This window comes from Petaurus breviceps, unplaced genomic scaffold (genome assembly GCF_028583685.1).
Source record: "Petaurus breviceps papuanus isolate PSGF00001 unplaced genomic scaffold, PetGlider_PUasm1.0 90617, whole genome shotgun sequence".
Taxonomy (NCBI): Eukaryota; Metazoa; Chordata; class Mammalia; order Diprotodontia; family Petauridae; genus Petaurus; species Petaurus breviceps.
In genome coordinates, this window is record NW_027187287.1 from 5,426,213 (window position 1) to 5,450,304 (window position 24,092).

Here is a 24,092-nt window from a genome sequence, read left to right on the forward strand (position 1 = left end):
TGAAGGGCCTTGCGTTCATGTCACTTAAGGATAAACTGAAGGAATTGTGAATATTTAGGTTGGAGAAGATAAAACTGGGGGGGATATTATCTGTGTTCAAGTATTAATGTTACATGTGGCAGAGAGATTAGACTTGTTATGTTAGACTTGTGGTAAAATTAGGAACAGAGCTATAAAGAGAAATTGAGGCATGATTTCAAGAAAAATTTTCTAACAATTAGGATTATCTAAAGGTGGAAAGGGTTGACTTATTTAATAGGTGGTGGGTTCGCACTCACTAGAAGTCTTCATTCAGAGGCTGAATGACCATTTATACAGCATGGACTAGAAGGCTACTAAAATTACTTCTAACTCTAAAATTCTGTAATTCTGTGAAATACAAAAATAAAAACTTCTGAGAGGTTTTGTGTTTTTATTTATTTTAAATTAGTTAAAATAACCTAAGAGAATATTAGCATTTGAAGAACCTTATATAGATCATCTTGTTCAAACTCGTTTTACAGATAGGAAACCACCTAAAACTCAAGAGGTCAAATGACTTGTCTAAGATCATACAGCTAGCCACTAAAAAGAGCTGGGACTTAGTCTCAGTTCTCCTGAATCCAAGCACAGTAGCTTCCTGGGTAGTAATATACACTCAAATGTAAACTATCTGATTAGCTGTACTGAGCTTAGAATGAGGTTTTGCTCCAGTATACTGACATAGGTAGTGTTGGGAAGGCCTGTTTCCTCCCCATGGTGATTGTGTCTCTGCAATTTGTTTTCTGGTCCTCCTTTGGCTAGAGTCCTTAGGCACTCAGGTCTAGGACCTCACATCTTACAGCAGTACTCTTGCAATCCTGTGTAGACAAGGATTTGAGCCTTGGAATAGGCCATTTCCTCTGTTTTCTCTGTAGCCATGCCTCACTTAATCCAACTAAATTGGTTCGGGTACAAAAATTCCTAGGTATGGCTCTGGATAGCCTCCATAAGCTTTGGAGGTCAGTTTGGTAGAGAATCTTTACCTCTCCCCAGAGGTGCTACTCTAGTTCAGAGTGACTGTGGTAAAGCAAAAATGGTTCTCAATCATTCTACATCAGATCTGGAGAATCCTTGGCAAGAGTAGAGGTAAGGACAGGTCTAATCTGGGACTAAAGGATTTAAGTCACCTCTTTAAAGATGTGTGCTTTCCTCCCTCCTCAAATTCTTAGTCTTGGCTCCAAAGACACTACTAAATAAGTCTATCAGATTCTAAGCTTAGATAGTGCTTAGAACAATTTAGGGACTGAATGACTAATTGGCAGGGTAGCTAACAGAAGTGTGGTAAATCCCCTAAGACTAGTTCTATTTTTAGAGGGTGAGAGGGAAAAAATGGAGATGAGAGGAGAGGGATACAGAAGGGTAGAATGAAAGACTGCATCTTATTCAGACTTTTTTAAATAGGAAGGGAAAAGGGTGAGATAGGCATCTTTGTAAGATTCAAGCCATTAAACTACAGGGACAGACACTTCCTATTATACCTCTCTCTTTTATAAGACAGAGACAATTAAGTAGGGCAAAGACAGATGTGTTCTCCAATTGTTTGTCCTTCTCACAGTTCAGATAATGAGGCTAACAATGAGGGGAAATAAGAATGGAGAGGTCCAGATTTGTTTTGAGACTTGATGGAGATAGCTAACAGAGGCCTGACTGGGGAAATCGAAATTTGGAGAGAAAATTAAAGGTTTTCCCTGCCTCTTTCCTTCCTGCTTAACAAAAATAAAATATTATCAAACAAAAGCCAAAAACCTCTAAGCTTTCATCACTTTGGAGAAGGCTTGTTGAAAGAAAAATATAAAACACAGTTCATCTTAGTCCTTTGTACTTTACACAAAGATATCTCCTTTTTTGCAGGTAGAACTTTTTTCGTTATTACTATATAATATTATAACTATAACTATGTTAACATTTTTTTGGGAAATGGAATGGAGTTGAGAGCAAAAAGGGTTAAAAGTTGCAGCTAGGTGGTGCAGTGAATAGAGCACCGGCCCTGAGTCAGGAGGACCTGAGTTCAAATTCAGCCCTAGACACTCAACACAAAAACTAGCCATGTGACCTTGGGCAAGTCATTTAACCCCAATTGCCCTCCAAAAAAGCAAAAAAAAAAAAAGTTGGGACCTAAGTATTAATTTGTCATCACACTCTAACCTTGAAAAGAGATGCAGCCTCCTAAGGGCAAGGACTCTGTATCCTATATGTTTTACCTCCCACTCTAAAACTCCTAGAATAGAACAGAAATCATGTGGACTCTTACTTAAGGAGTAGCTGACTTTCCCTTTCCCCCTGAAACAAGATACTTAAAACATTTTACAGAATTTCAATCTACGTTCAAGGAAGCAGGAATCATGCTTTCAAAGGATGGGTAACCTGGGCCTCAGAAAAAAGAGCTTTATCAGTTTTATCAACAAATCATTGGCAGAAGAGAAACTAAAATTCCTGAATCCAAACTCTAGACCACACTTTCCGATGGCCCTAGGTTGATTATACAAAATGAAGAGTAGGCCCTTTGAGTTAGGTGCAACTAAAAGTAGTTGCAGTTAATAGTAGCAAGAATTTAGGCAACAATGACCTCACTGTGCTCCTGAAAGCAATTGGTGGAATGGTAAAAGTACTTAGTACTAGGTACCAAATGGATGGTGGTGGTGTGGATGGTAAAGGGGAATAAGATGGAGGGAAATGATAGAAAGTCTGTAGGTAAAAAGCATAATGACTTACTGCAAGGGAAGAAGGAAAAGTTGAGTGAATAGAGATAAGGGTGGGTATGGTTATACACAGAAAGATGTTGACAAAGTAGAAATGTCATCCCTAAATTCCTCCACTTTGGCTGAGATAACTAAGGGATTGGAGGCAGCCTGAATTGCTTGCAAGAGCACATAACTAGACTTAAGATCCTGGTTCACTTTTTCAGGCCCAAAACCCAGTGCTCCTCACACTATCTCTAGCTCCCCAACTTCATGGCTCACAGCAGTTCTGGTACCAATGATCCTGAGAGTGAGCTGGTACTGCCACCTGAAGGATGATTCTCACAGTAGCAGCCTGCAGGAAGGAAAAACCCACAGCTCCCAGATCAGGGGGATATAAATCAGGATTTTAACTTCTGTTGGTATTGCCTTGTGCTATAGCTTAGATTGACTACATCTAGGCAGAATCCAACCAATAGATTTTTCCAGGCAGTGTCTTCATGCATTACTTAGAAGTTAGAGAGAATCTAAAGTAAGGGAAAAGAACAGGGATTAAAGGGATTTCTGTGCTTTTTACTTTGCTTTTAAATGAACAACATGAAAATCATTATGATAAGCAAATAAACACTAATCCAAGGGCTCCATCCCTAAGCAATAGGAAACTGAAAGCAAATCATGGTCTATTAAGGTCAGTGAAATGACTAGGAATTTCTACACCCCTGGAAACAAGATATGCCTAGATATGTGTGTATAGTGGGGTCAAACAAGGAGACATATCCATAGTTAGGGATACGTTATGGGTGATGATTTTGTCGGAAGTCAAATTGCAAAGGACTGAAGGAGTAGAGAAAAAATTAAGGCAAAATTTATTGACAGCCTTTTCTAGAAAACTGACTAATGAGAAATACAGGATGATAGCTTGAGGGTATGGTAAGGTCAAGTAAATTTTTCTTTAAGATCTTGAGCGGGGTTTTGTGGGCAATAGGAAACAAACCAGTAGACAGGGAAAGAGTGAAGATTACTGAGGGTGGAGGGATGACAATGGGGGTTATCTATTGGAAAAGGAGACAGGGATCCACAGTTAAGGAGATGTTGGTCTCAGAAAAAAAAGTCACCTTTCCAACAGAGACTAAAATAAAGGAGGGTGGGGGCTCAGGGCAGATGCTTTTGAGATGTAAAGGAGGGATCCGGAGGCACTGCAAATCAAATGGCCTTGTTTTTCTCTTTTCTTGGTAAAGTATAAGGGAATAGCTGAAAGGCAGAGAATTGTTGGAGGCTTAGGGAAAGAAGAGAAGTTCTGGAATAGCCTCTTCAGGGAGTTCCACAGACAATCAACCAAGGTTTAATAAAAGGATTTCCTTGCTTCACTGAGGGCCCAGTTGAGATTAGGTAACACGAATTTGTAGTGGATGCAATTGGTATGACTCCTTCAGCTCCACTGAACAGTATTCAAACAGGAGTGGGGGAACTGGGGTTCGGTAAGGCACAAGCAAGGATAGAACAAAGGAACAAGGGATTCAAGAGTGAAGAATACTGTAGAGTTGAATTAGTTAACTAAAGAATTAAAGAGGGATTGGAAATGATGGTGAGGACAAAGAATTGGTTTAACAGGGGTAAGGCACAGGGAGGATACAATAGGGATTTCAGAATTCTTGATTATGGAATTCTTTTTGAGTGATGGCAAAATCAAGAGTAACTGTCCCTGTAGTATGTACATGGAAGAACATATCATAAGAGTTAAACTGATTGAGAAATTTGAAAACTGAGAAGGTTTAGTGTGTGAGGAAACATCACCAGATATGCTAAAGTGCCCATGCATAAAGACAGAAGTTGGGATTATCCTAGGTTCCCTGATATTTTGGTATAATAAGGAAAGTAGTAGTATAATGGTATAGGAACACTGGGCAAGAACAGAAATGATAGTAAGTCACTGTTGCTACCTGGATCAGAGGCCATGGGCTAGAAATGTAATCCTTTCATCTTCAGAACTTCAGCCCTGGGGCCCCTCACTGTCTTGATTAGTGAGTGTCTCTCTTGTCTCACTATTTCAGGCAGGACCCAGTTATGTTTCATTTCTCTCCCTACTCCTCACCAACTATTAGACCCACCTCACCAGCTGCTTTGACATTTCCCAGGTACTAGTCTAGTTCCCCTCCCCCACCCCTTTCCTTTGCCTCTCCAATTCTGGAACTATGATGATTCTTAGATCTATTTGTCCAGCCCTAATTTCTCTCCTTACCTCTACTTTCAAAGCTCTATTCACTGGACATCTTTAAATTGGATGTCTCCTAGATACCTTAAACTCAACAAATCTAAAAACTGAATTTATCTTTCTCCTTCACCTAACCTTCCCTTCTTCATCATTTTGCCATCATCCTCCCAGTCACCCAGGTTCACAACCTAGGTGACATCCTCTACTCTTCATTCAATCATTGCTAAGTGCTTTTGTTTCTACCTTCTCAATCTCTCTCGTACACGCCCCTTTCTCTCCTCTGACACTGCCATCACCCAGGTGTAAGCCCTCATGTACTATTGCAATAGCCTGCTGGTTAGTCTCCTTGATTCCAGTTCATTTTCCACTAACCTGTCAAACTGGTCTTCCTGAAGTTCAGGCATGTCACCCCCTTATTTAATAAAATCCAGTGACTTTCTATAATCCCCAAGAGCAAATGTATAATCGTTGGACTTTTAAAGCCCTTCATAGCCTGGCCCCTTTCTGCCTTCCTCCTGGCCATCGCCAGTCATCCTAACTCTTGTCTTGTCACTTGACTTCAGTGACTCTGGAACAAAGAACGAGGTGGATGACTTTGTATAGCTCTGCCTCACTTAAATCCAATTTATGTACAAGTCAAGTCATCACCCATGGTGTCACCGGTCCCCTTCAAAAGTGAAGGACAAACAACAATAACATCTTACTCTTCTCCATGTACTCTGATTCAATGCCACTGGCCTCCTCTCTGTGGATCAAACATAACACGCCAGCTCTGGGCTCCATACCTTTTCAATGGCTATCCCCCAAGCCTGGAACTGTCTCCCTCCTCTCTCTGCCTCCTGGTTTCCTGCAAGGCTCTGCTAAAGCCCCACCCTCTGCAAGAAGCCTTTTCTGCTCCCCCTTAATGCTAGTGCCTCACCTCTGAGATTATCTCTAATTTCTCCTGCCAACACTGGGCTCATCCATAGTTCTCTCTACGGCCCCATTGGACTGTGGCCTCCTTGAGAACAGACCTTTCTTTGTATCCCCAGGGGTTAGTACAGCATCTGACATATTTTGCTGTTGTTCAGTCATTTCAGTTACGTCCAACTCTGTGACCCCTTTAGGGTTTTCTTGGCAAAGATACTGGAATGGTTTGCCATTTCCTTCTTCAGAATATTTTTACAGATGAGGAAACTGAGGCAAACAGGGTTAAGTGACTTGTCCAAGATCACACAGCTAGTAAGTATCTATGGCCAAATTTGAACTCATGAAAACGAGTCTTCCTGTCTCCAGGCCTGCAGTCTATTCACTGTGCTATTTACTGCCCATGTCTGGCACATAGGAGACATTTAATAAATGCTTCTTGACTTAACTTGAAATCAGTTCTGCCATTGTTTCTGAAAGGGGTTTGTCAATCTATTCTCCTATGATCTGTAATAGTAATGGAATTTAAAGATCCCCCTGTATTGGCTAGGTTTTCGGATTGATTGTGTTAAAACCCAGAGCTTGTGAATCCCACTTGTGGGATGGACTTGTTGACATGAAAAGAGAGGGCTGAACTGGGAGGAGCTGGTGACGTAAATTTAGAGAGGCACAAGCAGAGAGAGAGGCAGAAGAATTTTTTGTGGAAGCAGAGAGATGGAGAGGATTGCCGAGGACCAGTTCAAGCTGACCTGGACTTTTGAGAGTTGCCACCCAGCTGCCAAGGACTGAGGACACATGGCTGTTATGCTGGTACTTTTGATGTTGTTTTGCCAGATTTGTCCACTGGTGAAGGACAGTCCTGTTGTTGCCGAGGTCCTGGAACCTTGCTGTTGGTTCAGAGCTCCTGAGACTATTCTGCAGACAGAGAGTGAATTGCGTCCACTGGTGAAGGCCAGTGCTGTTGTTGCAGAGGGCTTGGAACCTTGCTGTTGGCTCAGAAACCCTGAAGAAGGATTTTCTTGTTGTTATGTTTACAAAAATCCTGGAAGAGGGTTTTGCTAATGTTTTCAGGGGTCCTAGGACTGTTCTGCAGACTGAGAATGAATTAATGAGGACACTGGCAATGTATCTTGTGGCCTTGCTAAGCTTTGTCTCCCCAGGAACAAAGATTGCTGAGAACTTGCCTCGGGTCAAGATGAAGAAAAGACCTCTCTTTGGGTATTAAATGCTGTGCTTAAGCTTGTTGTAACTCTGGGGTAGATGGCCTATTCAGTTGTGATCCAAGGGTGGGAAACTTTTGACTTTTTTTTGTGCTCTGTGACTGACCAAATGAAGGTACTTTACTTATGAATGGAAACTAATCTCCATTTGAATAGAGGGGCTTTGTGATTGACTAAATGAATGTACTTAGAAGAGGGACTCTGTGATTGACTAAATGAATGTAATGTCCAGGGGTGGAGCAGTACTTGGAAATTATTGAATTACGCTTGGTGAATGCTGCATTTTGAATTATGCTATATTTTAATATTCTCTGTTCTTAATTTGTCACTGAATAAAAGGGAGAGTAGCTATGCTGGTATTTTGAACCTTGGGAAGTTGCCTTTGCTTGGCATTATAGATACCACTCACTATCCTGGTAACTTTCAGGTTACCTCTCCTAGCTACTACCACTCCCTTACATATCCTTCCACTATAATATAAGTTCCTCAAAGACAATGATAGTCTTTGCTTTTGTATTTTTATCCCCAGCAGGCTTAGCAAAGTGCAAGTGCTTAATAAATGCTTTTTCATTCACTCACTCATTCCTTCATTCATGTATGCAGAGGGTAGAGGCACAATTAGGACCTGGAACCTCCCTCTCTGGATCTTGAAATCACAGGTCAAACTTAAAGACATAGTACTTATCTCAGTCCTACTACCAGCTCTATGGCAAGCTTAGGAACTGTAATTTTTTTTTCCCTTGGCACACACATCTTAGTCCTGGGAACCCAATTGCTGACCTTGTTTCTGTGACTTCAACAATTCAATTCCATTAAATAAACATCGAACCTCCTGACCCTCTATTTCTCCCTTAGTCATTACCTCCTTCTAGCTCCTGCTCACCTGGCGAATGGGCTCTGGTATCCGGTATCTGCAGCAGGCTTGGATCAGGCATACTGAGGTCCCCAGACTCATCTTATGACCCACAGAGACATAGAGAGGCTTGCTGCTCTTGCTGTGGCTCTTCAAGGCCTGAGAAATGGAAGGAGAGATTGGACTACTGGAAAGAAAAGGGATGCTCTCTTTGGTGAAGACAGCCTACATAACAAGAATAACCAGCAACAAAGATCAAGGGCCTTGGTACCAACCCCACTAACTGGATTCTTGGTGGCACAAGAAAGAGGAGAGAGATGGTGTAACAGGACTGGCTCTCAGTAGAAGCTTGATGGCTCCTAGCTCCTGAGCTGTCTTCTTTGGCAAAGATTCTATGATAATCTCTTTGTGGTTTTGGAAGAGGTCAGTTGTATAGAGGACCCTCATAACAATATATAAACAAAGAGAATATATATGAACACCTCTAGTTGATTTAAACAGACATTACTCTGTGGGAAGGATTGGTTTCTAGAAAAATGCAGGAATGGTGTTAGGTTCATGGAGGTCATGGAGGAGAGTTAAAAAAAAAAGACTTTCCAGTTCTCCTAACTCAGAATTGCCTAAAATGTCCAAAGTTTCCTTCACCAGTCTGTCTTTTATGGTTTCCCCACTTGGCCATGTGGCTCTCTGATTTAAGAGGTTTTAATCCCAGATGTTATTCAGAGGAAGCTTGGGAGGAGGCACCCCAATTGACTCACCATTCCCAAGATGGCACCTGAATTAGCCAACAGAGGAAAGGTGTCTCCTCCCATCTTTAGTTGCTGTATCTGGAAAACAAGAATATGAAATTTTGTGGACAATTACTTGGATGAAGTAGGTTGAAAATGGGTTGAACTGAGAAAAGGGAGGTAATGATATAAACAGTGAGAAATAAAGGGTAAAGAATTACTTAGAGGGGCAGCTAGGTGGTGCAGTGAATAGAGTACCAGCCCTAGAGTCAGGAGGACCTGAGTTCAAACCCAGCCTCAGGCACTTAAAACAAAAACTAGCCTTGTGACCTTGGACAAGTCACTAAACCCCAACTGCCCTCCAAAAAGCCAAAAAAAATTACTTAAAACAGCAGAATAGTTTTTAAATCATGAAAATTGCTCCTAGGCAAGAAAAGATAGCACCTCACACAGTTCTGGTCAAAATATTATGATTCAGAGTCTTAACTTCCACATTTATTCAACAAAAACTATTCTCTCTGAAGTTATTAATGATTCCTTAACTACCAATTCCAATAGGGTTTTTTCTCATTCCTTTCCTGACCTCTCTGAAGCATTGGACACTGCTGACCAGTGGATACCCTCTCTTCTCTGGGTCACTGTGAAATTTATTCTTTTGTTTTTCTCCTACCTGGCTAAATATTCCTCAGTCTCCTTTGTTGGATTACCACCCATATGACATCCCTAACTATAGATGTACCCCAAGACTTTGTTCTGTCTTCTCTTCTCTTCCTACATTCTCTTAATTGGTGAATCCTTCAGCTCCCATGCACTTAATTATGTCTCTATATGTAGATGACTCTCAGATTTATCCCCAACCTCCCTCCTGAGTTCTGGTCCTGCATCACCAACTTGCCACTAGATATTTCAAACTGGATATCCTAGAGACATCTCAAACACAGCATGTACAAAACAGAACTCACTATAATCTTTCCCCAAAACCTATCATTCTTCTGAACTTCCCAATTTCTAACAAGGGTACCACCAGCCATTCTTCCAGTCATCTCAGTCACAGTCTTGCTCCTTCCTCTACCTCACCCTATAGCCTATCACTCAGTTGCCAAACCCTGTCATTTCTGTATCCACAACTTCTCTTGCTCACATCTCCCTCTGCCACTTGCTTGGCGCTGACCCTTTTCCAGGCCTTCATCATCTTCCCCCCAGGCTTTTACAGTGTCCTCCTTATTGTTGTTTCTCCCCTCTCCAATCCAGCCTTGATACAGCTGCCAAAGGGTTTTTCCTAAAGTTCAGGTCTGACCATGTCACTCTCCTACTTAAATTTCAAAGATAAATTTGAATGGAGACTTGGGTTCAAATCCCAGGCCTACCACTTACTTGCTGTGTGACCTTGGGGGAGTCACAACTTCTAGATCTGTTTTATTATCTGTAAAATAAGGAAGCTATACTAGAGACCTTCTTAAGTCTCCTCAAACTCCAAATAAATGATCCTAATGTGTTTCCTCCCCCCAAAATACATATATTGTATACATTCTGTATATATACAACATATATTTGTATACATTCTCCCCCAAAAGAATGCAAGCTCCTTGGAGGCAGGGACTATTTCATTTTTGTCTCTATCACCAGGATACAGTAGAGCACCTAGCATACAGTGGGTTCTTAATAAAAGTTTACTGACTGATTAAGAGCCAGGATCTTTAGGGACTTATTTCGGAGTTCAGAATAGGGAGAGGATTTCAGAGAGCCCTAAACTAAAGGCCAGGGGAGATGAGGAGGGGAAATGACCCTGCTCCTATCCCTGTGAACCATGAGCCATTTCACAGGAAAACAAAGGTCAGGAGGCAGGATCATTCACTGCTAGCACACTGGCTTCTCCTTGGGAGACTAGACAGGAAGAGCACTGGCTGGAGTCAGCTGATCCAAATTCTAGGCCCAGCTTTGCTACAAACTAGCTGGCTGACCTTGGGCAAGTTCATCTCTCTGGGCCTGGACTTGATTTCTAAGGTCTCTTCCAGTTCTAACATTCTATGATTTTAAGAGACACAGGGAACTGCAGAGAAAACAGCAGACAGAGACTGAGATAGCAGAAACCAGGAATTCCCCAGTCTTTAATACTATGTGCAGTATCTCTAGCTCCCAATAACATAGCTCCTACTCCAGAATCTCAGACAGCACCACTCTGAGTCACCTCATCATCCTAACACATCCCTGGTTCTTACCTTTTCTTTGTGTAGGTCATTATTCTTCAGTCCATCTACATGGAGGAGTTTTTTGGCCACCCCAATGCAAGGCAAATCTGTAAGGATGCCAATGTGACAGGCCACTCCAAACCCTAGCAGATGAAACAAAGAAAAGAGCCAGTCACGAGGTAGGAATGGCAAGTGAGAGCAGTAAACAAAGTAGCTATGAGCTGAGAAAAGAGGGTCCAATAGTCTCCAAGACACCTGAGAATTTTATTAAGGAAGCAGAATTGAGAGGGGCAAATAGAAGCTTACTGATTATGGCATAGAGCTAGGGAGGTAGTACTCCCTAGTAATTACTCCCTAGCTTAAAATAGCTCGCCTGACTGTCCAATTTGACCTTTGGCACACTCACACCAAGGGTAAAGAAGATCAATATTAAGCTGATTATTGAGGATGGAGTCTAAGGAAGGACACAAAAGAAAGGCACAGAGAGGAAGAAGAACAGAAACATGTTGAGGGATTTTTGATATCTAGATATGGCCCCATAGTTAGTCACTTCCACAATGTTTTCATTAGAATCTTATAAGCCCTCCATTTCCCCTGCTAAGTTTGCCATACCAATTCTCACCACAAAGAAAATCCTACTGTCTACTTCTTCTGTTCTTGCTCCTGGACTGTGAGTATTGCTAAAGAAAATCATTAAACCAGAATGAATGGTTTATTATAAATTTATACTAGCATCAACTGGACTTCAACTTCTTGATGACCCCTAATTCATTTCTAAGTGGCCCCCTGTAGAATTCCCCATACCAGATGTTACAAACTTTTCAAACTATTCTCAAACCACCAACCTTTGTACACACCTCTCTTTTCAAATACATTTTATTCTTACTTCATTGAGAAGACTGTGGTCATCTCATATGAGTTTCTTTAATTTTCTCCCTCAGTACCCCCAACAATTCACTCCATCTTTTGTCAATTGTCTCTTTAAATATTAAGACTTAAAGGAAGAATTATCTAACCACCTATGCTCTTTCCATTTATTCTGGGATGTTCTTACTATATCAATTATTACCTCTAACTAACAACTCCAATCACTCTTTATATAAAGGCTACATCTTTCTCCTTACAAACTTATTCACATTTCTCCCATCCTGGAGGCTTTCAGTTTATCAACATCTTTCCAAAGCGTAGTGCTCAGAATTGAACACAATATTCCAGATGCGATCTGACCAAATCAAAGAACAGAAACGCCACCTCCTTAATCCTGAATATCTCTTACCGTAGCCTAAAAGGGCATTAGCTTTTTTGACTGCCATATGGAGTACTAAGCCTAGAGTCAGGAAGACCTGAGTTTAAATACAGCCTCAGTGACTTACTAGCTACGCGAACTTGGGCCAATTATTTAACCTTTTATCCTCAGTTTTTGTTGTTCAGTAATTTCAGTCATGTCTGACTCTCCATGACCCCATCTGGGGTTTTCTTGGCAAAGATACTGGAGTGGTTTGCTATTTCCTTCTCCAGCTCATTTGACAAATGAGAAAACTGAGACAAACAGGGTTAAGTGACTTGCTCACTAGTAAGCTAATAAGTGCCTGAGATCAGATTTGTGCTCATGAAGATGAGTCTTCCTGATTCCAGTCCTGGTACTCTATCTACTTTGCCACCTAGCTGCCCCTTTTCCTTAGTTTATTCCACTTTAAAATGAAGATAATAATAGCACATATCTCCCAGTGTTTTTGTAGTCAAATGAGTTAATATTTGTAAAATGCAAGCTGCCATATAGTAGATAATCAATCCTTCCTTTTTTCCTCCCTTCCTGTATCTTTCCCTCCCTCCCTTTCTTCTTTCCTTCAATATCTCATTCTTGATCCATATTGATTTTGCAGCCTTTTATTTTCCATCTCTCTCCTATCTACTAGGTCTTTCTAAATGGTCTTAAAAATCTCTCAGATTTACACCATTCTTTCAAAACCTTCACTGGATCCTGCCATTCCTCAAAACACTGACCTATATATCTTCTTGCCTTTTGTAGAAAAAAATTGAGATCTTTTGTTTTGATATCACTTCTTTCCCAATGGATCCCTCCTCTCCACATCTAAATCCTTACTACAAAGAATAAAAAAGACAAAAATAGCAGTTCAGCAAAACAATCAAGTGGGAAAGTATATGCAATATTCCAACATCCATAGTTCACCTCTGAAAAGAAATATCCTTCCATTCACTTGTCCAACTCTTTGAAAAACATTATTTATATTCACTGTTCCTACTTCTTCACCACCCACTCAGCCCCTCGCATTCTTGCTTCTGACTCCACCACAAAACTGAAACTGTCTCCTCCAAAATCTAAACTTCTAAATCCAATGGCCTTTTTTCCAGTCCTTATCCTCCCTTACTTTTCTGCAACTCTGGATACTGCTGACACCTCATCCTGGACACTCCCACCTCAGCTTCCATGACACTGTTCTCTCCTGTTTCTTCTTCTACCTGGATGACAAATGCTTTTCGGTCTTTTTATTTTTTTTATTTTGCTGAATTAGCATCATCATCTCCTGGCCTTTCTTTCTTTATTTTTCCTATATTCTTCCTTTCCAAAGAAAACTACTTCACTTGGGCTGAGTTGAACATTATCACAATTATGGAAACAGGGAGAGATCCTCCCAAGAATTTAGGGGTATCAGTAAAATAATGAAATTGCTTAAGTTGATAGAAAACAACATATCCTGATAAGGTTTTTTTGTCTCTAATTATCTTGACCAATGCCAAGGGGACAGCTTTGAAACTTGCTTCTTGAAAGAGAATGGAGTATTTGCTTTAAGGAACTACTGCTTTCTCTTTGGATTCTACATTCGTGCTAGGGCAAGGGGAACAAACTTTCACAAGGATTCTAATGTTAAAATGAAAAAGGCTCAATAAACTTAGCATTGTAGCTATTATCCATATATACATTCTATAAGAGAAAGCAATTAATTTCTATCCATGTAGAAAGGTTAGCCCACATAGTTACAGAAACACTAAAGAGCAAACACATCACATAGAAAGAAGAGAGATCAGATATATGCAAAGCACTGCAGCAGTTTAAATTGCATTGGCCCTGCCATAGCTTCCTACTGGTATTCTTGATTCTAGTATCTCCCTTCTTCAATTCATCTTCCACATAGATGCCAAAATAATATTCCATGGGCCCAGATCTGACCTTCACTAGTCTGCTTAAAAATCTTTAGAGGGTCCCCCTACTCCCTATACGATAAAACATAAACTTCTTTTTTTTTAATTTTAAAGCAATTGGGGTTAAGTAACTTGCTCAAGGTTATACGGCCAGTTATTTTTGTGTGGGTGACAAGTATCTGAGGCCGGAACCGACCCCAGGTCTCCCGACTCTGGGGCCAGCACTTTTACTCACTGTGCCACCTGGCCGCCCCAAACATAAACTTCTTAAGACTGACATTTGGGGAGCGGAGTCAAAATGGTGGAGTAGAAGCAGGACCTCCACTGGGCTCTGGCTTCCACCTTCCCCAATCCATGTAAAAGGGGACTCTAAACAAACTTTGGAGCTGCAGAACCCACAAAATGACACAGAGAAGCTAACCTCCTGCTGAGCAGAGCCCGGCAGGCCAGCAGCAAGTGGCCAGCACAGTGCTCTGGGAGCCAAGCCCAGCCACTCTCAAGCTGAGGTTTTAGCCCCAGGGAGGGCCTGACCAACCACCAGCTGGAGGGACTCTAGATCAGCAGCAGCTGTGGCCGTTTCCAGATTCATCAACACACAGATGCAAAGGACAAAGTGAGAGGTCAGTGCAGTCTGGACTTTGGGACCCAGTAGGTGGGAGTGCGTCAGTTTTTGCCCCTGGGGTGAGAAGCCGTTGAGACACCGTGCCAGCACCACGTTGCAACTTTAGCTCCTGGGCTGCAGAGTGTAGGGGGACAAAACGACCAGTCTGAGGGATAATTGCTCTTGCTTTAACCTGCTTGGATCTGGACTGCAGTCTAGGGTGGAGGTTCTGGGGTGTGTGGCCAGCGTGCCTGAGTGTGTGGAGGCCTCAGAGAGGGCACCCAACTAGTACATACGGCAGCTGAGAAAACCCCAGCATTTGGGACAAAAGCTCCCCTGTCTGGTGGCAGAGTCCTACTATGGCAAAAATCCCAGGGGTCAAGTGACTGAGGGGTGACATGACCAGACAAAAGAAGCAAAACAAACAGAAGAACCCAACATTAGACTCCTATTTTGGGGACAAAAAGGAGCAAAGCATGGAACAGGAGGAATACAGTGAAGTCAGAACTCCTGCACCAAAAGCTTCAAAGGAAAATACGAGGTGGTTACAGGCCAAAGATGACCTTAAGAGGCAGATAAGAGAAGGGGAGGAAAAATTGGGAAGAGAAATGAGAAGACGCAAGAAAATTATGAAATGAGAGTCAACAGCCTGACTGAGGAAAATCACACCTTAAAAAACAGACTGACTCAATTGGCAAAAGAGGCTCAAAAAGGCAATGAGGAGAGGAATGCCTTGAAAAGCCGAATTTGCCAGATGGAAATAGAATCTCAAAAGCTCACTGAGAAAAATCATTCCCTCGGATTTAGATTGGAGCAAAGGGAAGCTAGTGACTTTAAGAGAAATCAAGATGATGTTAAACAGATCCAAACAAATGAAAATAGAAGGCAATGTTAAATATCTCATAGGAAAAACCACTGACCTGGAAAATAGATCCAGGAGAGATAATTTAAAAATTATTGGACTACCTGAAAGCCATGATCAGGGAAAGAACCTAGAAATCATCCTCCAAGAAAAATTCTCAAGGAAAATTGCCCTGATGTTTTAGAACCAGAAGGCAAAATAGAGATTGAAGGAATCTACCAATCACCTCCTGAAAAAGATCCCCAAAAGAAAACTCTTAGGAATATTATAGCCAGGTTCCAGAATTCCCAGATCAAGAAGAGAATATTACAAGCAGCCAGGAAGAAACAATTTGAATATTGTGGAAACACAATCAGGATAACTCAGGATCTGGCAGCTTCTACACTGAAGGATCAAAGAGCTTGGAATATGATATTCTGGGGGTCAAAAAAGCTGAGATTAAAACCAAGCATCACCTACCCAGCAAAACTGAGTATCATCTTTCAAGGGAAAATATGGTCATTCAGTAAAATAGAGGACTTTCAAGCATTCTTAATGAAAAAACCAGAGTTGAATAGAAAATTTGACATCCAGATACAAGAAGCAAGTGAAGCCTGAGAAGGTAAACAGGGAAAAGAAATCATAAGCCACTGATTAAAGTTGAACTATTAACATTCCTACATGGAAAAATGATCATTGTAACTGATGAAACTTTTCTCACTATGAAAATAGTTGAAGGGAATAGAAATAGAAATATATATGTCTATAGCAGAGGGTATACGGGCGTATGAATACATGTGTGAATGTATGTATATATGCTTACAGTTATACATAGATAGAGGGCACAGGACCAATTTAATAGGAAGGTATGATACTTAAAAGGGGAAATTAAGAGGTGAGAGAGGAATATAATGAGAAGAGATGGGGAGAAACAGAATGGGGTAAACTATCTCATAAAGAAGAGGCAAGGTAAAGGGCTACAATGTAGGGGAAGAATAGCAAGGCAAAAGGGAATGGGTCAACCTCATTCTCACTGAATTTGGCTCGGGGAGGGAATGAAATACACACTAAATAGGGTATCTCACCTTACAGGAGAGTAGGGGGAAGGGGATGAGAGGGGGGATGATGGAAGCAAGGGCAGGCAGGGGGGAGGGAAGTTGGGAGCAACCACTTTTGAAAAGGGACAGGATCAAAATAGAGAATAGAATAAGTGGGAGGTGGGATAAGAGGGAAGGAAATATAGTTAGTCTTTTACAAATATCTACTATGTTAGTGTTTTGCATTAGCTACACATGTATAATCTATACTGAACTGCTTATCTTCCCAATAAGGGTGGGTGACAAGGGAGGAAGGGAATGAATGTGGAATTCAAAGTTTTAAAATCAAATGTTTAAAATTATATATACATATATACTATTATTAATACTATCTTATGTGTAATTGGGAAAGAAGATATACAGGTACTGAGGCATAGAGATCCACCATGCCCTACTGGAAAAGTCTAAGGGGTATGGGAGAAGATATGGGAGAGAGCAGATTGGAGGAGGGGATATCCTATGGGACTGCTATTCTGGGGTGGTGGGTAGGTGAAAAATGGGGAGAAAATTTGTAACTCAAAATCTGGCAGAAATGAATGATGTAAATCAGAAGTTAATAAAGCATTTGAAAAATGAAAAAAAAAAGACTGACATTTAAGGCTCTCTTCAATATGGTCCAGTCTTATTTCACTTTTCTCTCCTTCAAAAACTTCATTCCAGTCAAATTGATCTAGCAGCTCTCCCTCAAACCTGACATTCTGTTTCTCTGACATTCCCATACCCAGAAGACACTTTCTTATCTCTGCATCTTAGAATCTATGTCTTCGTAGAAGGGTCAGCTTGAAGGCTATCTCCCCATGAAGTCTTTCCTGATCACAATTTCCTTTTCTTATTTTTTTTCCTCCTCCTCTATTTATCTGGTGTAAATGCATCTCCCCAGGAAAATAATGACTATAAAAATATGCTTGATAAATATTTGTAGGATGAATGAATGTAGCATATCTGTTTAGAGTATGTATATCCAGGTATGGAGGACATAAAGGGATGTAAAGAAAAGGAATGTAATACCTCCACGTGCATGTGCTGGTACTCTGACATCCAAAAACTGTCAGAGCCAGAGACATGAGCCAGATAAAGGGTTCACAATGAAGATAACTTTCAAAGATAGAGGTAGAACCCCTTTGTGAAGAAGATATCACAATTTCCTCCCTCTCCTCCATATTCCACCATTCCCTTTCCCAAACCTTCTTCCCTGGGTTCTAGAATTACCTCGATGATGGAGTACCCCATTTCCATCCACAAGAAGGACCTAGAAAAAACACAGCAATATGCATGGTCACCAGGGCTTTTTCAGGGCAGGAGCTGTTCTTAGGAGCAACAGGAGGGGGAGAATTTTAACTACTAAAGTGTATTCCTAGCTATTCTATACCCCAGGCCATTCTATCAGGAGAATTTTCTTCTCCAAAGGTACTCTTGGGAGCCAGTTCATAGTATTGTTCAATCGTTTTTCACTTATGGCCAACTCTTCATGACCCCATTTGGGGTTATCTTGGCAATGATACTGAAGTGGTTTACCATTTCCTTCTCCAGCTCATCTGATAGATATGGAAACTAAGGCTAAAAGGGTTAAGTGACTTGCCCAAGGCTACACAGCTGGTGAGAGTCTGAGGTCAGATTTTAAATCAGGTCCTTCTGACCTAGTGCCACCTAGCTGCCCGTTTATAGTACCAATCTCCATTTAATTCTCACTGAAACTACCATCGAGGAAGCTCTAAGACAGGAATGCCAAACTCATGAGCACAGAATGGTGAAGGGAAAATTTCCCTTCTCTTCTCAGGTTAGAATCAGAAGGGCTTGGGGGTGGGAGGGGCAGGGAAGGAAAGAGAGCAGCATAGATCTTTTAAATAGCAGTCCCTTCTATCCCCAGTAAGGAAAGGAGTAAACATTTTTAGAAAGGAGGTACCTGCTGTGTTTTCTTTCACAACATGACTAACATGGAAATATGTTTTGTATTACTGCACATGTATAACATATCAAATCACTTGCCTTCTAAATACGGGGGAACCAAGGGGGAGAGGGAGAGAATTTGAAACTCAAAATTTTAAAAAGCAAATGTTAAAAATGGTTTTTTACATGTAATTAGGGAAAAATAAAATATGAAATTTTTTTTAAAAGAAAAGAGGTACCTGGGGCATGAGACTGGGCTCCTTCTTCTGTAGCCTCTTAATAGCATCCACCAGGAAGGGGACTTCTCTAAATGCCAAGAAACCAGACACATAGGGAGCTGTTAGGTTGACCATTTGACAGTCCTCATATAATACCTGCCATCAAGAAAAAAGAGAAGTCATTGAACCCTCTAGCCAGGTGGGAGCACTTTAAGGGAAGGGAAAGAGAATCCTTCTTCCTATTCTAGGTCTTTCCTCACCTTTATCATCTTTTTTTTTCCTATTCCAAAAAATTAATTTAGTCTACTTCTTCTGTTATTCTGTTCCCTAATCCCATGCCCCCTTCCCCCCATCCTTCCCTACTCCACCTACACCTCTCTTTACTCTCCTCTTTCATGGATTTAGGTCAATGTGAATGGGTAGATAAGACATAGAAAAAAAAGCACACACACAAATAATATGAGGGAATGATAAAAATATTTTAAGCTTAAAATCATCTCAGAGGAGTTATATGCAGTGTAGTACACTGAAAAAGAATACTGAATTTAGAGTCAAGGGACTGGGATTCAAATTGTGGCTCTGCTACTTAATGCCAATGTGAGCATAGGTGAGTCACTTAACCTCTCTAAAGTTGTTTATCTGTAAATGACAGAGTTGGAACAGAAACTCCAGCTCTATGTCTATGATCCTAGGAAGGCAAATGTAAAGAAATATACCGTCCCTTTAAATACTGTCCACCCCTAAACACAGTCCTTTGGAAAGTCTCCCTGGACTTTACTGCTCTCGGTCACTCTGAGCATTCTTCCCTAACTAGGAGCCTTCGAGGCACTGACTCCTCCCAGCTGTCCCCTATCTAGTCACACAAGGAAGACACAGATACAGAAAATAGTGACAACAATATTAGTGATGGAAGCGAAATAACGCTAGGGATAGCTCATAGCTGGCATTTTTGGTTTATAAGATGCTTTACAACCATAACGTCTGATCCCTTACAACATGTGAATTAGATACAAGTATTATTATCTCCCTTTTATAGATGAGGAAATTTTGTTATCCTTATCCCACAAGTAGAGTAGCAGAAGCCGTGAAGAAAACTTTAACTTTGGGATTAATTTTGACCAATAAAGAAACAGTGCCAGACCCTGGAAATGGCAACAGCCTTGGAAGGAAACAATCATGTCATCTTTAAATTTGTAATAACAAGGAATGGGAACACTGGGTAGAAGAGGACACATACCCTAGACTTTAGGAAATCATATTTCAAAAATATAAAAGAAAAGTTCAGTATCCAATGGCAGAAAAATACTTTTAAAATGGGTCAAAAAGGACAGGTTTTAAAAATTGAAATTATTACAACATTTCTGTTGTTGTTCAGTCATTTTCCAGTCACTCTGTGACTCCATTTGGGATTTTCTTGGCAAAAATACTGTAGTAATTTGCCATTTCCTTCTCCAGCTCATCTTACAGATGAGGAAACTGAGGCAAATAAGGGAAAGTGATTTGCCCAGGGTCACACAGCTAGTACATGTCTAAGACCATATTTGAATTCCAGATGATGAGTCTCTGTCTCCAGGCCCAGTCCTCTATCCACTGTACCACCTAGTTTTCTACAATTCTACAAAGGTATCTAAAGAAAATCATATAGATAAAAAGCTCTATGATAATTTCATGTTTTTAGATGAAACATAGATGGATACATAACAAAGATACAACAAAAAGAGTAAGTAGCAGAAACCTGTAAGAGTGGTATAAGGAAGATTAAAACATGGAATAAACCAAATCTTATGAAAAGTACTGGAGAAAACACAAAGGTTATTCTAATTTATATTTAGAGATTAATAAATAATAATAATAAATAATAAGGTACTTCAAGGTTCACAAAGCAATTTACTCATAACATCCCTGAGAGGTAAGTAATGTAAGCATAATTATCCAAATTCTACAGGAAAGGAAATTGATGTTTATTAAGTGATTTACCTATTTACAAGCTAGTGAACACCACCTAGATAATACATTTAGTTCTAGACAACACATTATGGGGAGCACCTGGTTGGTTGTGGTCCTTCATTCTCAAAAAGGAACAAAATGACATCATTATATTAGAGTCAAGTAACAGTGTGTCTGACTGTGGCTGATGAGACCAATATGAGTTTGGAAAGTTCTACCACAGGTCAGGGACAAATAGTCCATGTGAACATTTGGGGTGGATTCTCTCAATTTTCATGTCTCAAGTTTCTTTTGAGCTACTTCAATTCTGCTTTGCTCATAGAGCACAGCACCTTCTCTGATGAGGGCACACCACAGTGGGAAGTCCTGTGCCAGTGTCTCCCACGTATATTAATTCCAAAGTTCTTAAGAGAGAACTTAAGAGTGTCCTTGTATCACTTTTTCTGACCACCATGTGAGTTCTCCATAAAATAGTCTTTTAGGTATGTTTGGCATTGGAACAATATGGTCAGCTCACTCTCTGCAATAGAGTTTGAATGCTGGGCAGTTCAGTTCAAGAAAGGACCTCGGTATCTGGTAACTTATCCTGCTAGGTGATCCTCAGAATCTTCCTAAGACAATTCAAATGGAGGTGATTCAAGTTTCCTGGCACAGCACTGGTATACTGTCCAGGTTTCACAGGTATACAACTATGAGGTCAATACAATGGCTTTATAGCCCCTCAGTTTGGTAGTCAGTCTAATACCTTTTCTCTCCTACACTTTCCTTTGAAGTCTTCCAAACAATGAACTAGCCCTGGTAATTCATGTGTCAACTTCATTATTAATGTATACATCTCTGGAAAATATACTGCCAAGGTAAGTGAACTTATCCACAGTATTCAAAACTTCTCCATTTGCTATAACCCACGGTTCCACATATAGATAGTGTGGTACTGGCTGATGAAGCACCTGTTTTCTTGGTGTTGTTAGGTCAAAATTAGCACAAGAAGCAGAAAATTGATCCATACTTTGCTGCACCTCAGCTTCAGAGGCTGCATTGAGTGCACAATCATTTGCAAACAAAAAATTATGTACCAAACCTCCATCCAAGGGCGGCAAGGTGGCACAGAAAATAGAGCACCAGACCTGGGATCAGAAGGACCTGAGTTCAAATCCAGCATCAGACACTTAATACTAACTGGCCGTGTGACCTTGGGCAAGTCACTTAACCTCAATTGCCCTGCCTTCCCCCCTCCAAAAAGGGAAAAACAAAAAAAAAATAAACAACAACAAAAAAAAACCTCCTTCCGCTTTAGTCTTGGCGTGCAGCCTTTTCAAGTTGAATAATTTACCAACAGTGTTGTACCTGACCTTTATGCCATGTTCATTCTCACTGAAGGCAACTGACCACAAGGCTGAAAACATCATGCTAAAAGCATGGGAGAAAGCACACAGCCTTGTTTCACTCCACTGGTGACTGGAAAAGCACATGAGTGTTGTCCATTATCCAGAACTCAGGCAAGCACCTCAGAGTTGTTTTAATTTGCATTTCTCTAATCAATAGTGATTTTAGACCATTTTTATATGATTATAGGTAGCTTTGATTTCTTCTGAAAACTGTTCATTTCCTTTGTTCATTTATCATTTGGGGAATAACTCTTATTCTTATAAATTTGGCTCAGTTCCCTATATATTTGAGAAATGAGTCTTTTATCGGATAATTTTGCTTAAACATTCTTTTTCAGTTTCCTGCTTTCCTTCTAATTTTGACTGCCCTGGTTTTGTATGTCCAAAAACTTTTCATGTCATCAAAATTATCCATTATGCTTCCCATGATCCCCCCTGTCTCTTGACTGGTCATAAAGTCTTCCATTATCCATAGATCTGAGTTAAATTTTTCATGCTGCCCTAATTTACTTAAATTACCCTTTATGTCTAAATTATGTACCTATTTTGAACTTATCTTGGTATACAATGTGAGATATTGGTTTATATCTAATTTCTGCCAAACTGCTTTCCAATTTTTACAGAAATTTTTGTCAAATATTGAGTTCTTGCCCCCAGAAGCTTAGATCTCCGGGTTTCTCAAACACCAGATGTAATGGTAATGGGATTTTGAAGATCTTCCCTGCCCCCTAAAAGGTCAAATGCAATCATATGGAGCCTGTGGTGGGAGGAGTTTGATGAACAGGTGAAGCAGAGCTCAGAGGAAGCTGGGAGTCAGAGCAGTTAGAACCCCAGGAGGAGAGGATGCAGGCAAGGAGACAGCAAGACTTGTGAGTGTTTGTGGGAAGGTTAAAGGAAGGTGTGGCTCCCTGCTGTGTTAGGATGGATTAACTACTTTGTTGCTTTAATGGATTTGACTTTTTGGTGTTGGGATTTGGCTTTCTGGTGTGTGAATAAATGTTTTGCTTCTGTCTTATATATGAAGAGTCTGCTATGTTTTGTGATTCAGAATTATGTCGGCATATTCATAGTTACAGTGGGCACTATGAATATTGCATTGGTGCTATACCAGATTACAATGGTCATTTACTACAATGCCTTGTGTACTTTATTCCACTGATCCACTACTCTATTTCTTAGCTAGCATGACTGGATGATTACCACTTTGTAAGATAGTTTGAAATCTGGTACTGAAGGCTACCTTCCTTCACATTTTTTTTCTCATTGATTCCCTTGATATTCTTTACCTTTAGTTCTTCTAGATAAATTTTGTTATTATTTTTTCTAGATCTATAAAATGATTGTTTAATAGTTTGATTGGTATGGCACTAAGTAAATTAATTTAGTAGAATTATCATTTTTATTGTTGGCTTAGTCTACTCATGAGTAATTGTTTTACTCATGTTACTCATGTTACCAGTTGTTTAGATCTGTCTTTATTTATATGACACTTCCTCCATTTCTTCTTCTTCTTCTTCTCTCTCTCTCTTTTTCTTATTTAACCCTTTGTAATCTGGCTTCTAACCTCATCATTCAAATGAAACTGTTCTCTTTAAAGTTACCAATGATGTAATTGACAAATCTGATGACTTTTTTTTTTGCTCAATCTTCTTCCTTTTTGATTTCTCCATAGCATCTGATATTATTGACCACTCTCTCCTTTTGAAGTTTTTGGGACATCTCACTCTCCTATCTAACTGCTCTTTCTCAGTCTTCTCTGCTGGCTCCTCATCCATATTATGCACCCTAGCTGTAGCTGTTCCCCAGATTCTGTTCTAGGCTCTCTTTCTGTCTCTTTCTATACTCTTTTGGTAATCTGGTGAGCTTTCATGGGTTTACCTATCATCTCTATATAGATAACCCCTAGATCTATACATCCAGCCTCATTGTCTCCCCTTAGTTTCAGTCCTACATTGCCTAGTGAACATTTCAAAATAGATATCCCAGAAACTTAGCTCATTAAACTAAGTCCCAGAAACTAAACTCTAAAACTGAGCTCATTATCTTTCCCCCAGAACCTTCCCCTCTTCCAAACTTTCCTAGTTTAGTTGAAGGCACTATCATCCTTCTGGTCTCTCAGATTAACAATTTTGGCATTATTCTTT

General features: G+C 40.3%; 1 protein-coding gene across 2 annotated transcripts in view; it reads right to left on the bottom strand.

Moving 5' to 3' along the window:
- ENDOV (endonuclease V) overlaps window positions 1–18,766 on the bottom strand; it is a 95,101-nt gene extending 76,335 nt beyond the window's left edge. Inside the window, exons 1-5 of one of the 2 annotated variants that reach the window (XM_069064110.1) lie at window positions 18,635–18,765; window positions 17,718–17,757; window positions 10,838–10,950; window positions 8,649–8,717; window positions 7,921–8,049 (exon numbers count right to left, since the gene is read on the bottom strand). In XM_069064110.1, the coding sequence (XP_068920211.1) occupies window positions 7,921–8,049; window positions 8,649–8,717; window positions 10,838–10,950; window positions 17,718–17,757; window positions 18,635–18,748 (465 nt within the window). In that variant the 5' untranslated portion in view covers window positions 18,749–18,765. Of the gene's footprint in view, window positions 1–7,920; window positions 8,050–8,648; window positions 8,718–10,837; window positions 10,951–17,717; window positions 17,758–18,634 lie in introns of both variants that reach the window. The other variant, XM_069064111.1, reaches the window with a different exon arrangement.
- Between the last annotated feature and the right edge of the window lie 5,326 nt (window positions 18,767–24,092).